This window comes from Cnephaeus nilssonii (assembly GCF_951640355.1).
Source record: "Cnephaeus nilssonii genome assembly, chromosome: 5".
Taxonomy (NCBI): domain Eukaryota; kingdom Metazoa; phylum Chordata; class Mammalia; order Chiroptera; family Vespertilionidae; genus Cnephaeus; species Cnephaeus nilssonii.
Window position 1 is genome coordinate 41,614,651 of NC_137076.1, and position 18,348 is coordinate 41,632,998.

General features: G+C 38.5%; 1 protein-coding gene across 1 annotated transcript in view; it reads left to right on the top strand.

The window, feature by feature from the left end:
- Positions 1-18,348, top strand: part of LOC307100198 (putative ATP-dependent RNA helicase DDX60) — an 88,364-nt gene that overhangs the window by 39,755 nt on the left and 30,261 nt on the right. The window contains exons 16-24 of the mRNA XM_079772558.1: positions 802-957; positions 1,372-1,521; positions 4,743-4,862; positions 5,469-5,564; positions 11,896-12,011; positions 12,625-12,764; positions 16,326-16,435; positions 16,593-16,697; positions 17,544-17,669. Coding sequence (XP_079628684.1) covers positions 802-957; positions 1,372-1,521; positions 4,743-4,862; positions 5,469-5,564; positions 11,896-12,011; positions 12,625-12,764; positions 16,326-16,435; positions 16,593-16,697; positions 17,544-17,669 — 1,119 coding nt within the window. The remainder of the gene's footprint in view (positions 1-801; positions 958-1,371; positions 1,522-4,742; positions 4,863-5,468; positions 5,565-11,895; positions 12,012-12,624; positions 12,765-16,325; positions 16,436-16,592; positions 16,698-17,543; positions 17,670-18,348) is intronic.

Below are 18,348 nucleotides of genomic sequence, written 5' to 3' on the forward strand. Positions count from 1 at the left end.
TGAGCATTGACCCATGAACCAGGAGGTCATGGTTCTATTCTGGAGAGGGTGCATGCCTGGGTTGCAGGCTCAATCCCCAGTAAGGAGTGTGCAGGAGACAGCTGATCAATGATTCTCTCATCATTACTGTTTCTATCCCTCTCCCTTCCTCTCTCTGAAGTCAATAAAAATATATATTTAAAAATTTTAATTATATTTTTTATAATTTTTAAATGAAATTTTTTCTTCTTCCAACCATCAATATTTAAAAACATGTTGTGTCATTAATTCTCAACCAGTACACCATCAGATATAAATTTATATGTCTCATGCTTTGCCAATATTATCATAATCAAGTGTTATTAAAACTTCAAGAAAGCAGCCATACCAAATATGTTAGTTTGTTGTGATGGTGGATTCCTCAGTGATATGAGTCATTTAACCACTTTTAACAAATCCTTTACTAAAGATGCCCTTTTACAATTGGCAAGAGTTCCTCAACTGAAACACACATTTTATTCTGTGTATGTGTGTGTGTGTGTGTGTGTGTAGGGAATTGTTCATATTTAGCAATTTTCAAAGTTTATGCTGATTTATAATTAAAAGATTAACTTATACTGCATTTTACTTATATTCTATAAAACATGGTACTGTACATAAAATAGTATCTAAAATTATAGTAAAGATACAGTATCTATATCTTATTCTTCACTGCTAATTCGTAAAATAATCTTGTTGAAGCAAACTACAACATGAATGGTAATTTCCTTGCCCAGATTAAAAATTGTAAACATGAAAATCTAATATGTCATATTTACTTAGGTACAGGAATCCAGTACTGAGAAGGATATTTCTAAATACTCAGTTTGTATGGGAGCAGCTCGGTTTCAGTTAACATATATGGGCCATTACTTACTTCGAGAGGAAAGAAGTGATCCAGATCCCAGGGTGCATCATTTTATACCAGACACATGGCAGGTATTTCCTGAAAAGATCTGCAGCATGGAAAAGTGAGGACACTCGATGGAAGCAGTTGGCTCACATCACATTGTGTGTTCACCACCCCAAGTCAAGTGTCCTTCCATCATCATTTACGCCCCTTTACTCTCTCTACCTCCCCACCCTATTTTCCCTTTGGTAATCACCATACTGTTGTCTATGATGTTTATTTTTTATTTATTTTTGCTCAATCCCTTCATTTTTTCACCCAGTACCCCTCCCCTTCCCCTCTGACAGTTGTCAGTCTGTTCTCTGCATCTATGCCATCCTGTACCTGACTATGTCTCAGAAGGAACTGTGAATACCAATTTGCCTGAAATATAGTTGTATTAAAATTTGACACTAAGTATATATTTTCAAAATGAAATGTTGTTGTTTTTTTTTTAAATCTAGAGGGAACTTCTTGATGTGGTAGATAACAATGAATCTGCTGTAATTGTTGCCCCAACATCCTCAGGAAAAACCTATGCTTCTTACTACTGCATGGAGAAAATCCTGAGAGAGAGTGATGAAGGGGTGATTGTGTATGTTGCTCCAACAAAGGTATTGTGTGCATATGACACTCTGTATCTTACTGTAATTTTCCTCAACTATAGTTTGTGCCCTTAATCCTGGGGAGGTATGAGAGCATACAGACTCCAGCACTGCAGTCATGGATGTGAGTGCTTGTGGGCTGTGTGGTCTTGAGCTAGTTTCTTACCTCAATTTCTCTACCTGTAAAAGGAGGATAATAATGCTTACATTTTACAGTAGTCCCCCGTTATCCATGGTTTTGCTTTCCATGGTTTTTGTTATCCATGGTCAACCACGGTCCAAAAATATTAAATGAAAATTTCCAAAAATAATCAATTCATAAGTGTTAAATTGTGTACTGTTCTGAGTAGTATGATGAAGTCTTGCATTCTGTCCTGTCTGGGACATGAATCATCCAGTGTAGCCACGCTGTATGCACTCCCTGTCCATTAATCACTTAACAGCCCTCTTGGTTATCAGATTAACTGTCATGGTATCGAAGTGCTTGTATTCAAGTAACCTTATTTTACTTAATAATGGCCCAAAAGTTCCAAGTGCAAAAGCAGTGACACTGGCAATTTGATTATGCCAAGGAGAAGCTGTAAAATGCTTTCTTCAAGTGAAATGGCATGTATGTATAGGAAAAAACATAGTACTGTATATAAGGTTCATTCCTACCCCCGGATTCAGGCACCCATTGGGAGTTTTGAAGCATATGCTTTGTGGATAAGGGGGTGTGGGGGACTGTGGTACTTTTATTCTAAGCATTAAGTGAGATTATGTATGTAAGGCATCCTTGAATATGTCTGGGTGTAAACAATGACCAATAAATGGTATCATTCACCCTTATTTTTTATTCATTTTATTGGTTAAACCTCCGTAGGTCCAGCACTTATTAAAAACTAGAGGCCTGGTGCACAAAATTTGTGCATGGCAGAGGTGGGGGGAGGCGGGTTCCCTGAGCCCAACCTGCACCCTCTCCAATATGGGACTGCTGGCCCCCAACTGCTTGCCTGTCTTCCTTCCTGATTGCCTCTAACTGCTTCTGCCTGCCAGCCTGATCACCCCCTAACCACTCCCCTGCTAGCCTGATTGATGCCTAACTGCTCCTCTGCCAGCCTGGTCGCCCCTAACTGCCCTCCCCTGCAGGCCTGGTCACCCCTAACTGCCCTCCTCTGCAGGCCTGGTCACCCCTAATTGCCCTCCCCTGCAGACGTGGTCCCCCCCAACTGCTCTCCCCTGCAGGCCTGGGTCCCTCCCAACTGTCCTTCCCTGCAGGCCCGGTCACCCCCAACTTCCCTCCTCTGCTGGCCTGGTCACCCCTAACTGCCCTCCCCTGCAGGGTTGATCACCCCCAACTGCCCTCCCTTGCAGGCCTGGTCCCTCCCAACTGCCCTCACCTGCTGGCCATCTTGTAGTGGCCATCTTGTGTCCACATGGGGGCAGGATCTTTGACCACGTGGGGCAGCCATCTTGTGTGTTGGAGTGATGGTCAATCTGCATATTACTCTTTTATTAGATAGGATAGAGGCCTGGTGCATGGGTGGGGGCCAGCTGGTTTGCCCTGAAGGGTGTCCCGGATCAGGGTGGGGGTTCCCTTGGGGTGTGGCGTGGCCTGGGCGAGGGGCCTGTGGTGGTTTGCAGGCTGGCCACAACCCCTGGCAACCCAAGCAGAGGCCCTGGTATCTGGGATTTATTTATCTTCAACAATTGAAACTTTGTAGCCTGGAGCGGAGTCATCCTACTTGCTCCGTGGCGGCAGCCATTTCTGTTGGGATTTATTTATCTTCTATAATTGAAACTTTGTAGCCTGGAGTGGAGGCCTGGGTCGGCCTGCGTGTGCGGAAAGCTTGGCTTCCTCCATTGCCGGGGAAACCCAAGCCTCCCTCCTGCTCTCAGTGGCTGCAGCCATCTTGGTTGTGTTAATTTGCATACTTGCTCCTGATTGGCTGGTGGGCATGGCTTGTGGGTGTAGCAGAGTATGGTTAATTTGCATATTACTCTTTTATTAGATTGGATAAGGATTTAACACTTTTGAGAATTTTTCTCAAAGAAACGATTTGATATCTGTTCCAGGGTTAAGAGAGGATAGATAAGTTCATAAGAGAAAGTGGGAGAGGGAAAAACAGCCATTCTCATTTTGCTTCCATGCCATGTAGAATAACCCCTGATTACTGCAAATGCTATAGGCTTCTTTCTTTATAGCAACCTGTGTAAAATGATGTCTAGAGGCTCTTGGCTGAGTCAGAATTTTTCTCTTCATCTCAAAGGGATTTGGCATATTCCTTCCTCTCTCTTTCCCAAGGGGCATACTTCATTGCAGGCCTTAAAGATACAGTGAGAGAAGAAATTCAGTGTTGGGAGGGATCATCTTTGTCCTATGACCCAGTCCTCTCACTTTATGGATGAGAAAACTGAGGCTCAGGGAAGTTAAGTAATGTGCAGATTATTGGAAAAACAATTAGAATTTTAAATAAAATTTCATCATCTGATTTCACCTGTTCAAGTATATATCCCATTTGTGTGGCATAGATTGTTGCTTATTGTTTTTTGCCATCACATTAATAAGAACTGTGATTTATTATACATTAAGGAAAACTTTAAAATGGAACCAGTGGGAAGCATTTGTGCAAGTAATTCTTTTATTAAGAAAGAGTTATAGCCTTAGATTGTTTGGCTCAGTGTATAGAGCATCAGACTACAGACTGAAGGGTCCCAGGTTCGATTCCAGTCAAGGGCATATGCCTGGGTTGCAGGCTCGATCCTCAGTGTTGGGTGTGCAGGAGGCAGCCAATCAATGGTTCTCTCTCATCATTGCTATTTCTATCTCTCTCTCCTTCTCCCTTCTACTCTGAAATTAAGAGTTATAGCCCTAGCCTCTGGCTCAGTGGATAGAGCATCAACCCTCAGACTGAAGGGTCCTGGGTTCAATTCTGGTCAAGGGCATGTAGCTTGGTTGTAGGCTCGATCCCTGGCCCCAGTTGGGAGGCAACCAACTGATGTGTTGCTCTCACATCAATGTTTCTCTCTCTCTGTCTCTACCCCTATGTCCTTCCACTCTCTCTAAAACTCAATGGGAAAAAATATCCTTGGGTGAGGATTAACGGAAGAAAAAGAAAAGAAAGAGTTACATAAAATTGGTACTGTACTTTTTGCTTATAAAGTTGTTCCAGATACTTGTTTACTTTAAACAATTTTTTTTGTGTTGTCAATAATTACTGAATAGCACGTTGTGTCTTTTATGATTTAAGGCTCTTGTTAATCAAGTGGTAGGAACTATCTGCAGTCTATTTACCAAAGCACTGCCAAAAGGACTAGTGGTGTGTGGGGTGTTTACAAGAGATTACCGTCATGACACCTTGAATTGTCAGGTATGTCACCGACATGAATGCATCATAAATAATAATGTGTATTAAGGCACTTTGGTAGGCACTACAAGGTTTTAATCTGAGGATAAATTAAATTCACAATTACCCTGTGAAATATATTTATATTTTAACATTGTTTATATAATTTTTACTTAATAATATGGTTAACTTTCAAATAATTATATTTTCCATAATAAATAAAATGCTTTTCTGAAATTTCAATATGAGGAAATTTCAAATCTTTCAATGTTGATGGTTTCAAACTGTGATGATTTTATATTCCCAATGTACTATGTGGGAGACTGTTTCTTAATGAAATAAGCTTAACTTTTTTAATATATCAACCACAACATACATTTGTTACTCACATTTATTTTTCCACAGATGAGATGGTTGTTTGAATGGAAATGCTTGTATGGATATACTGTGTCATCTAAGTATTTTATTGATGTTGAAAAAGAAGGGAAGGGTGGGGTTTGGGGGGAAGGGAGCAAAGAGAGGGAATGGGAGACATCTGTAATAATGTCAACAATAAAAAGAAGTTAAAGCTTGAGATTTTAAAAAATCAAGTCAATGGTTTCCTTTTTTTTTTTTAAAAAAAACACACAGATATTGGTGACAGTGCCTCAGTGCTTGGAAATACTCTTGCTATCACCTCGTAATCAAAAGTGGGTGAAAAGGATGAGATATGTCATCTTTGATGAGGTATGCTACCTTCATTACTATTATTCCACTAAATATTTGTATGTACATACAATATGTAGCTTATGTATTTTAGTAAAGATGGCAGTCCTATGGACAGTCATTAAAATGAACATTCAGTTTATGGAAGGGATAGACTGAATGTGTGAGTGTTAAAAGATACATGTGGAAGGAGTTGAAAAGGGGAAAATGGAAAATTTTCTAGAATAAGAGTGATAATAGTAGAGGGAAAGTATCCCAGAAAGCACTGGACAAACCAATGACATTAGCAATAGACTTTTCTTCTTTTAGCCGTAGAACTTTTATCCCACAAAACCAACTATCTTTCAGGAGGTACTTTCCTATTACCTATACTGGTTGCATTAATGGCTAAAATGGGTCATGTCACTCTATTGCTGGTTTAAAAGTTAAAGTGCCTCATGTTGCTAGCTAGCATTCATTTGATGAATGATACCAAAAGGAAATAAAAAACAAAATACAAATAAGAAACAAAACAAGTAAACAGACAGAAATAAACAAACAAAGGAGTCTGGAAATTTAGGAAGATCATGTAATTTGAACATGAAATTTGAGTTCTTTTCTAATACATGTACTTATTAATTTCTAACACATTAATGTATTAAAGGTTGTACATTAATCTTAAAGCACTGCTTTAGCAACATATGAAACATCACATTTTTATGATTCACTTTAAAATATATTTTAATTGCCATTATAATTTAGTTTTTGGTCCATAGGTTAATTAAAAGTATATTTAAAATTTTTTTAATATGCTTTTAAAAAAACTATTTCTAACATAGTTATATTTAGGTCAAGTATATCTTCATATTTTTTTCATCTTTTGAAATTCAAATTGACAAATAATTTTCATATCAGCAACACATATTGAGAAAATTAGATAAACAAACATTTTAAATATAATTTCTGCTACCATTAAATATACCAAGTACTGCCATACCTGGTTTGGCTCAGTGGATAGAGCGTCGGCCTGCGAACTGAAAGGTCCCAGGTTCAATTCCAGTCAAGAGCACATGCCTGTGATGTGGGCTCGATCTCCAGTGGGGGACTTGTAGGAGGCAGCCAATCCATGATTCTTTCTCATCATGGATGTTTCTATCTCTTCCTCTTCCTTCCTCTTTGAAATCAATAAAAAGTATTTAAAAAAATATACAAAGTACTTTGGAATGTACCAGACTTTCATAAGGATACTAGAGACCCGGTGCACAAATTTGTGCATGGGTAGGGTCCCTTGGCCTGGCTGGCGATCGGGCTGATCGAGACTGCAGGAGGTATGCCGGCCATGGGGGGGGGTTGGCTGTGGAAGCACACTGACCACCAGGGGGCAGTTCCTGGGTTGAGCGTTGGCCCCCCTGGTGGTCAGTGCATCATCATAGCAACCAGTCAACCAGTCATTTGGTCAACCAGTTGTAACGGTCACTTAGGCTTTTATATATATAGATTGTTGAACTTTACTGAGTGACATTTAATAAGATATTCCTTAAAAAGAATAAAATGAATAGAGATACCTAGGGAAATAGTCCATGTTTTCTCACTGGAAAATTCAATGTTATGATTATAACTGCTCTGATTATGATTATAATTATGATAGATCATTTTTACACAATAGATCATTTTGGACACAAATAGATCATTTTAGACAATTAGTTCTCTAAATTTTTCTACAGATTCATTGCAATCGCAATAAAAACTCAGATTTTTTCCCCCTGTCCTATTGTGCTATTTGTATGTGTGACTGTGTGCACGTTTGAGTGTTGTGGGGAGGAAACTGATTACCTGATTCTGAAACTCACATAGAAATGCAAAAGGGAAAAGTAATCAAGATACATTTGAAAAAGAAGATTAAAGTAGGCCAAAAAATGCATTTAAAAAAGATCAAGGTGAACAAACTTGCTCTATCAGGTATTGGGATTTATTGTATACCTATGATAATGGAGTGATATCTTTTGAAACAGGGATAAAGATATAGACAAATCAACCAGCATTAGAAATAGAACTAGGTATAGACATTTTATTTAAGAAAAACGTGGCACTAGTAACAGTATTGGAAAAAATGAAAATCAATATGGAAGAGGAAAAAAAATAGATTTCTTCCTCACCTCATACACAAAATCAATTCCAAATGGTTTAAACACAAAAATGTAAAAGGCAAATTGATGATACTCTATGTTCTTTGAAGAGAATATCTTTATTACTTAAGAGTAGAGAAAGACCTCTTAAGCACAAACTTGAAAAGCACAAACTATGAAAAACAGCTGAACAATTTATATTAAAATCAAGAATTTTTATTCATCGAAATATATAATTAAGAGAATGAAATTACAAGCCACTGAGTGGGAGGTATTTATAATTTATAAACTGGCAAAGACCTCTCATTCAAAATATATAAGGATTTCTTTAAAATTTTAAGATTCAAGGCAATCACAAAAAAATGAGATTTTCCAATGTCTAATATACTCCCAAAAAGAAACTGAATAAATTAAAATCACAATGAAACACCCAATGAGGCAGTAAAGGTGGGGTGTCCCTTTTGTGGAGGAAGTGGGGTGATGGGAAGGCCCGTATACTCGCGGGCGATGGGGAGTTGGAAATCCTCTTGACAGTATCTAATGAAGATGACCATACTTCATGAACAAGGAATTCCCATCTGAGTTATATACCTGAGGACTAGGAAAAAAAAAATTAAGATCTTAAAAAATAAGACAATTAAAGAACCCTCACTCATGTTAAGAGTAGCAACTCAAATGTCCATGAGAGTGGAAATAATAACAAAATGTGAGCCCTAACTGGTTTGGCTCAGTGGATAGAGCGTCGGCCTATGGACTGAAGGGTCCCAGGTTCGATTCCAGTCAAGGGCATGTACCTTGGTTGCAGGCACATCCCCAGTAAGGGGGTGTGCAGGAGGCAGCTGATCGAGGTTTCTCTCTCATTGATGTTTCTAACTCTCTATCCCTCTCCTTTCCTCTCTGTAAAAATTCAATAAAATATATATTTTTTAAAAAGTGATATATTTATACAACAGATTACATAGATCAATTAAAATAAATATAACAGAATAACCTTAAAATTATAATATTGAGCAAAGGAGACATGCTATATAATTCAAATGAAAAATACCTTACAAAACTGGGAAAATCAACTTATATCGTTTGTGAACACACACATATACATGTAAAGAAGTATAATAAAAACCAAGTGATAACTTTAAAAAAACAATGTAACTGCCAAAGAAGGTTGTTCTAGTATGGACTTCAGAGATACTGGAAATATTTGTCTTGATTTATGAGGATGTTTGCTTTACTTAGTTAATCTGAATAATACTTTGTTAATATGAAAATGTATTTTATACTATTGTTAAATGTTACATTCACAATAAAACAAAGGGTAAAAAAGGATGCAAAGATTCACTTAGATCAGGGGAACCTTTTTTTTCTGCCAAAGGGCCATTTACAACCTCATTCACAGGCCATACAAAATTATCAACTTAAAAATTAGCCCCCTATACTTGGTCAGACACTGAATTAACACACCCCTAATGCTTGGCAGGGTCAGATCAAATTATTTTGTGGGCCTTATATGGGCCTGCAGGCCAGATGTTCTCCATCCCTGAGATATAAATACTTCTATTACACATATTGCTATACATAACATTTTAATAGCTAAATGTCCAGCTATAATGCCATTTACTCTTCAGAAAAACACAATAAAGTAGTTGCTATTTTTATGGCTATTGAGCTGAGACAAAGAGAGATGAACTTAACCCAGTTCACCCACATGAAGTGCAGAGCCAAGGTTAGAACACAGGCAGCCTGCTCCCACTTCCTGAGCTTTATTGCCGCACAGACACAGCGGTATCTATCTGCACACGTAAAAAGATGAGATTCCTTGTCCTGTAACATTACAATGGAGGAAAAAAGCTGCAGAATGTTGTTTAAGTCTTGTCTTTTGCCTCTTTAGTTAAAATACTAAAGAGTGCTTATCATGTTTCACTCCATCACTGTAAATTTCACATGCATCTCCAAAGTAAATGGCCCTTCATACGCACACTTTATTAAAATGACCTTTCCTATCAGTATATTTCTAATATTATATACGTTTTTCTTTTTCTCTTTTCTCTTTGTTTTGAGTAAAAGCTTTTTAAAAATAACTATTTTTATTGATTTCAGAGCAGAAGGGAGAGGGAGACAGAAACATCAATGATGAGAGAAAATCATTGATTGGCTGTCTCCTGCAGGCCCTACACTGGGGTTCTAGCCTGATACCCAGGCATGTGCCCTGACCGGGAATCGAAACATGACCTCCTGGTTCATAGGTTGATGCTCAACCACTGAGCCATGTGAGCCGAGCTTGACTAAAAGCTTTTTATTTTTTTTAATATATTTTTATTGATTTCAGAGAGGAAGCGAGATAGAAACATCAATGATGAGAGAGAATCATTGATTGGCTACCTCCTGCATGTCCCCTACTGGGGATTGAGCCCATAACCTGGGCATATGACCTTGACTAGAATTGAACCTGGGACCCTTCAGTCCACAGGCCCATGCTCTATCCACTGAGCCAAACTGGCTAGGGATGACTAAAAGCTGTTTAAAAGCTTCTCTTTACCTCTCCAAAGTACTTCATAGTAGATAAATGCTTCATAAATAAAGGCTTCAGTAAAAATCAGAAATTAAGCAGAAACAAGACTTTTGAAATTGAGTTCTTTTTCTCATTCTATAAATACTAGAGGCCCGATGCACAACATTCCTGCAAGGGGCTTGGCCCTAGCAGCCCCAGCTTCATCCGGAAGGTAATTTGGCTGTCCAGTGTAATTAGCATATTATGCTTTTATTATTATGGATAGGCTATCCTATCTAATAAAAGAGTAATATGCAAATTGACCATCACTCCAACACACAAGATGGCTGCCCCCATGTGGTCAAAGATCCTGCCCCCATGTGGATACAAGATGGCCACCACAAGATGGCCAGCAGGGGAGGACAGTTGGGAGAGACGGGACCAGGCCTGCAAGGGAGAGCAGTTGTGGGTGATCAGGCCAGCAGGGGAGGGCAGTTGGGAGAGACCAGGCCTGCAAGGGAGGGCAATTGGGGGTGATCAAGCCTGCAGGGAGAGCAGTTAGGGGTGACCAGGCCGGCAGAGGAGGGAAGTTGGGGGTGACCAGGCCTGCAGGGAAGGGCAGTTGAGGTGGACCCAGGCCTGCAGGGGAGGGCAGTTGGGGGGGACCAGGCCTGCAGGGGAGGGCAGTTAGGGGTGACCAGGCTTAAAGGGGAGGGAAGTTAGGGGCAAACAGACTGGCAGGGGAGCAATTAGGCATCAATCAGGCTGGCAGGGGAGTGGTTAGGGGGTGATCAGGCTGGCAGGCAGAAGCAGTTAGGGGCAATCAGGAAGGCAGGCAGGCGTGCAGTTGGGAGCCAGCAGTCCTGTATTGTGAGAGGGATGTCTGACTGCCCTACTGGGATCGGGCCTAAATGGGCAGTCGGACATCCCTCTAGGGATCCCAGATTGGAGAGGGTGCAGGCTGGGTTGAGGGACACCCCCCACCCCGTGCACGAATTTTGTGCACTGGGCCTCTAGTAATTACATAAGAATCTAATTTTACTAAATACAGATGATTGTTAGCTGAAATTTTACAGAAATTATTTAAAATTACGTCTTTTAAAATTGTCCTGGCTTTCATTTATTATTATTAATTGCCCATATCATTGTGTCAAACTAATAATGAATGTGCTAACAATCACCCCTTTTATAGTCAGGAGATTAGGCTTTCTCTAGATTTCTAACTAGTATGGATAAGTGCTCTATGTATATTTATAGACGGAAGACCTGGGGAAGTGAATTTATTTCAAATTAATTTGTTTTATAAACATTTTTATTTGTGTTTCAATGATAGGATTAGTGATACATGAGTAAAATGTTTTATTTTTATAGCGATTTTTCATCATCTTATCTTTTTGTGGTAATTGCTATCATTTAGCCAATATTTCATTTGTAAACAAGACTTACAAAGTGTGTTTTTTTTGCTCAACTTGTTCTTGCTTATAAGCATTACTACCATGACATGTGATAATCTTTTTCACATTTCAGCTATCAGCATGCATAATACAACAAGACGTCTCTCAATGTATTATTCTCAAATCCAGTTTAATTCTCCTCAAAGTCATGTTGGGATCCTTTGATCAACTTTGTCAGGGGTGAATGAACTTTACTGAATGTGGAGAGAGAAGGAAATAATAAGTTCTGGTGGCATAATCTATTAGTATTTTGGGGAGAAAAATGGAACTGACTTTATACTGAGTCTGTTTAACCACATTGCCAGGTTCACTGTCTTGGGGGAGAAATTGGAGCCGAAGTTTGGGAGCATCTTCTTGTTATGATTCGATGTCCCTTTCTGGCACTTTCTGCTACTATCAGTAATCCCGAACATCTCACTGAGTAAGCCTGCGTTTTGTATTTGTTTAATTGCTATTAATGAAAATAATTAATAATACAGTCAGAGATTATTTAAAGTACTCTTTAAAACAAAACAAAAACCCTCTTCAAGTAAGATTTATTCTCTTCAAATTTTGTTATATATAACTAGAAGACATTTGCACTCATCCTTTGACTAGATGTAACTTACACATTGGTTCTTCAAGAATGTTGTGTGAGAGTGCTTTAATTTTCCCATTTATAGCTTGATATTTGGATTCTCAGAGAATAGCATATGGCAGTTTAGAACCATCCTTCCAATAGGCTATGCCCACTACCTTCCTATGCAAAACACCAAAAATGTTTTAAAAAATGCGTCAACACATATAGCATAAATGGATACACCCATTTAATTAGGTCAATGAATTTAATAAGAAACCTCAAAGTATCAGTTCTTGGTGTTTGCGTAAAAGTAATAACTGATTAAACTATGTGAGTATAAATATAGTTTGAATATGCATAAAATGTAGAGAAGATTTTTATTCTCTTATAATCAATGTTTAATGATTTTTCTCAGAAAACAAATAATGTGGCGTTTTTCCTGTGATGATAATACCTTTCTTTTCTTCATAACTAGATGGTTGGCATTAATTAAAAGATACTGGCAACATGTTGAAAGCAAAATGGAAAATTCTAGTTCATTGCAAAATGTCTTGAAAGTTTCAAAGAAACAACAAAGAAAAAGAATAGAAAAGCCATCCTACAGAGTTAGACTGGGTAAGACTATCTTAACTAAGAGAAGGGGGTGCTCAGAATTATTGAGCACACTTTATGTGCTTGCAACATATTAAAGCATCTTCTATAAGTAAAAGAATTTGATTCAGACTACAAATCTGAAGGGAAATCAATTTTTTGCAAATTTTATTTTTTTCCATCACCATTTATTCTCCCTATACCCTCTTCCACCTCCCCTGCCCTCCCCTCACAATCAGCACCCTGTTGTCAATGAGTTCTTTCTCTCTTTTTTTGTTCAATCTCTTCATCTCCTCCAGACCCACAACCCCCACCCAACTGCTGTCAGCCATATAAGTAGAACAGTTTGATTCTTACTACAAATCTGAAGGGAAATAATTTTTTTTCTTATCATATTTCATTCATATGTGGAATCTAATGAACAAAATGCACTAATAAGCAAAGTAGAGACAGACCCAGACAGAGAGGAAATATTGTTTTAATATGCAGAGGAAATTAAATAGGAATCTTAGCTCTAGAAGATTAACGACATGCTGAAATTCACACAGCTAATGCTAGATCTAATAAACTTGAAGATCAAGCTCTTTGCAAATATGATCAACTTTGAAATAATGTGAATTCCTCTACAATTCAGTATGGTTAAAGATGGAATTATAGCATAGATAAAATGTATCATTCTCTATATTGTAAAAAAATAAAAGGCAAAAACATGTCTAGAGGGCAGTTCAGTTTTGGTTTGCTGAAAAACCTTTGCTTCAAAATATACTGTTCCACTTATGGTCTAACTAGAGGCCCGGTGCACGAAATTCGTGCACAGCGGTGGGGAATGTCCCTCAGGCCAGTTTGCACCCTGTCCAATCTGGGACCCCTCGAGGGATTTCTGACTGCCCATTTAGGCCCTATCCTACCAGGATCGGGCCTAAATGGGCAGTCGGACATCCCTCTCACAATCCAGGACTGCTGGCTCCCAACTGCTCGCCTGCCTGCCTTCCTGATTTCCCCTAACCACTTCTGCCTGCCAGCCTGATCACCCCCTAACCACTCCCCTGCCAGCCTGATTGATGCCTAACTGCTCCCCTGCCAGCCTGTTTGCCCCTACCTGTCCTCCCCTTTATGCCTGGTCACCCCTAACTGCCCTCCCCTGCAGGCCTGGTCCCCCCCACCTGCTCTCCCCTGCAGGCCTGGGTCCCCCCCAACTGCCCTTCCCTGCAGGCCTGGTCACCCCCAACTTCCCTCCTCTGCCGGCCTGGTCACCCCTAACTGCCCTCCCCTGAAGGCTTGATCACCCCCAATTGCCCTCCCTTGCAGGCCTGGTCCCTCCCAACTGCCCTCCCCTGCTGGCCTGATCTCCCACAATTGACCTCCCTTGCGGGCCTGGTCCCGTCCCTCCCAACTGCCCTCCCCTGCTGTCCATCTTGTGCCGGCCATCATGTGTCCACATGGGGGCAGGATCTTGTGTGTTGGAGTGATGGTCAATCTGCATATTACTCTTTTATTAGATAGGATAGAGGCCTGGTGCATGGATGGGGGCCAGCTGGTTTGCCCTGGAGGGTGTCCCGGATCAGGGTGGGGGTTCCCTTGGGGTGTGGGGCAGCCTGGGTGAAGGGCCTGTGGTGGTTTGCAGGCTGGCCACGCCCCCTGGCAACCCAAGCAGAGGCCTTGGTATCTGGGATTTATGTATCTTCTACAATTGAAACTTTGTAGCCTGGAGTGGAGCCAAGCCTCCTGCTCGCTCCGTGGCCGGCAGCCATTTCTCTTGGGATTGATGTATCTTCTCCAATTGAAACTTTGTAGCCTGGAGCGGAGGCCTCGGCCAGCCAGGGCTGCAGAAGCTTTGCTTCCTCCATTGCCGGGGGAAACCCAAGCCTCCTGCTCTTTCCAGCTCAGTGGCTGCCGCCATTTCTGTTTGGATTTGTTTACCTTCTATAATTGAAACTTTGTAGCCTTGAGTGGAGGCTTAGGCCTGCAACGGCAGGTGGAAAACTTGGCTTCCTTTGTTACCAGGGAAACCCAAGCCTCCCTTCTGCTCTCTGTGGCTGTAGCCATCTTGGTTGGGTTTATTTGCATATTTGCTCCTGATTGGCTTGTGGGCGTGGATTGTGGGCATGGTTTGTGGGTGTAGCAGAGTTAGGGTCAATTTGCATATTACTCTTTTATTAAGTTGGATTCTGTGCTATCATTCCCATTTCAGACTTCAGGAATCTTTCTTTTCGTGAATTTTCTTGACATTTGGATTATTCATTGTTCCTCAAAACTTGCATTTGCTTTTTAAATTCGTTTTTCTGGAGTGACCTCTTATCTACAGTTGACCAAATTCTATCTATTGATTATTTAAGAGAGATTTTCTAGAGGCACAACTCAAATATAACCTTAATTCTTTTAGTTTAAGTTCAATAGTATGGCCTACGTTATGACATATTCTGCTATCTATTGTAACTATTTTAATGTCTTATTTTCCTTGAGAAACACTAGACATTTTAAATGTATATATATATATTTTTAATGTTTATATGTATATTTAACCTTTTGCACTCGGATGTCGAGTGTGACTCGACATGGTTAGCATTAAATCCCGAGTAGAATAAAGGAATCGAGAAAAAAGCAAGCGAGTGCAAAGGGTTAAGTAAATAGACAATATATGTAATGTGTTATATGTTATATATACACATATATATTTAATCTTTATCATGGTGTCCTTTATTTTACATATACTCTAAATATTTTACTTCTGAATTAATGAATGTTGCTGTACATTATATACTTGAGACTGTTTTCATGAAAATTCTATGAAGTACTATAAAATTGTATTTTTCTGGCTACTTTCAATGGAAAGCTACAGAATCCCATATATGACACTCATGCTTTCACTTAACAAATATTAAAGTTCCTGATATGTGCTGGGTCCCTTTATTGTCCCTAGAGTTACAATAGGAAGCAAACTCTTTGCTTATCTGGAGCTTAAATTTTAATGTGGACATAGATATTAAACAAGATGAATAGTAAATAAAAATAAAATAAACAACATGTTAGGTAATGCAAGTGCTAAAAAAATAAATCCAGTGTAATATTAATAGAGATATTTAGAATATCAACTTCTTTGATTAAAGAAAATGAACGGGGTGTGTGTGTGTGGGGGAAGGCACATATTCTTTCTTTGACTTGATAATATTATTCTGAAAGATAGAGACTACAATAGTAATAGTAATAGTGATACCCAATGTTCCTAATTAGTTGTATGTCTATATATCTATTATTTATCCCAGGCCCCATTACACAAGGCATGCTTTACAAAATACATAGAGAAATAAATTATAAAATCATAAATAAGTACCAGCAACTGAAAATGATGATATAATATAATTGAAGACTAAGATCAGGAAGGAAAGTGAATCACAGATTCACAGTATAGATATATTGAATCCTTTTTCAAGGTTCTTCCCAATGCACAGCACTGTTTCTAATGTGCTCCTGGCAAGGGAATCATGCATAGCTCTTCCTACGCCTGCTCATAATTGTAAAATCATAATTAGGTCATTGTTTTGAAAGCAAACATGTTAATGATCATTTCAATCCTTATACTTACAGTGTGGTACACAGAGCGATACAATGATCTAGAAAAGTATGTGTGTTCCCTAAAGGATAATGATTTTATCATTGAACACTATCACCCATGTGCTGCACTTACAGTCAACCACGTAAGTATAAACCACTTTGGAAAATGAGTATGTAAAAAAATAAATAAATAAAAATAAATAAATTAATTAAGAAATTAAGAAAATGAGTATGTATCCAGACTGTTAAAAACCTATATATGGAGTATAAAATTAATAATTTTTGTTTTATGGTTTTTAGGTAAAGAAGTATGGAATTCCTTTAGACCTTGGATTTTCTCCACGGGAAAGCATACTGCTTTATGATGCGATGGTACATGTTTGGCCAGAATGGACAAGAATGCAGGTGTGTGAATATATACTTCTATGGCTGATATCTCTAGTTCTTTGGCTATAACAGCCCATCAATAATAAGCAAATTCATGAATGGTATTTATTCTGGTTTAGATAAAAGCAGCAGATTTCCTTGTTAAGAATTTAAACTCCAGAGCCATGGTGCTCTAGAATTGGGTAAATAAGTTAAATTTTCTCTATTATCCCTATTTTCCTTATCAAAAAATTTTACCTATTTTGTTGTTTTTTTAAAAATATTAACTGACTTGTTATTTGTAAAATGCTTAGAATGCCTTGCCATGGTAAAAAATTATATATATATATATATATATATATATATATATATATATATATATAATAAATGTTTCAGAAATTTTTATTTCTTTTATCTCTAAGGTTAACTGAAGTATTAAAAATTATGTGTTGGTATGTTCTAATGAAAACAGAATAAAATGGCCCTAGCTGGTTTGGCTCAGTGGATAGAGCAATGGCCTGCGGACTGAAGGGTCCTAGGTTCAATTCTGGTCAAGGGCACATGCCCAGGTTGCAGGCTGGATTCCCCAATAGGGGGCATGCAGGAGGCAGCCAATCAATGATTCTCTCTCATCATTGATGTTTCTAACTCTCTCTCCCTCTCCCTTCCTCTCTGAAATCAATAAAAATATATTTAAAAAAAACAAAACAGAATAAAATGCAACCATTACATAGAGAACACAACTGTTGGCCTACCTGCAGTAAACTCTGTAACTGAATGTGGATGACTGCTTGAGGGATTTCCTTCATAATGGTGGATATGAAAATCTTTAGAAAAAAAAGATGACTTCATTTTTCTTGGTATTTGTGGTTCTTCATTTTCAAGGAGTTAGAACCTGAAGAATTCAGCTGCTTCAAAAATAAAATAATCATAACGAGGGCAGATGCCAAGAAATATGAAGAGGAACTAAAAGAGGAAATTATTCATTGGAGTCAGCTGGACCCAAGCAAGGTAATTAAAAACATTTAGGATTTCTTTAAATTTAAGATGAATATGAAATGGATCTGACTTCTTCAGTTAGGTTCAGAAGAATCACCCATAAAGCTTTCAAGGATTTGAACATGAATACCCCATTGCCATGCCTTGCTATTCTAGATTAAATTTAGCTAGCTAGATGTGGAAAAATGCAAAGAATCATTACTTGAGCTACAGCTTGGACAGCCCACACCTGCTGGTACAACATCTTTTCTGAATCTCAAGTTGAGCTATTGCTTTTTATAGAAGACAGGACTTCTCTGATTTCTGATACCAGTGGGTCATTACCCTGATTTTCTTCTCTAATATTTCCCTAAGGAAGATATTTTGTCTATTTTACTTTTTTAAATAGGTGAACACCCAGTTTCTTTCGGTTGCCAACAACATGGATAGTTAAAAGAAATTACAAGTATTATTTAATTTATCTTACTATAATTTCTATTCTTTGACTTTACTTTTTTGTTATGATAAAATTCTCCTAATATTTTACTTCCTGAAAATGAGTTCTACAATATCTCAATGGTACAAGCAGTGACACATGCCATAGTTACCCAGGGCTGATTTACCAGACAGTTAGAAGGAACGGAATATCATCAAACTCATTTACATATACTGACATGTAATATGGAACAACCTTGACTGCTTGGGGCCAAAG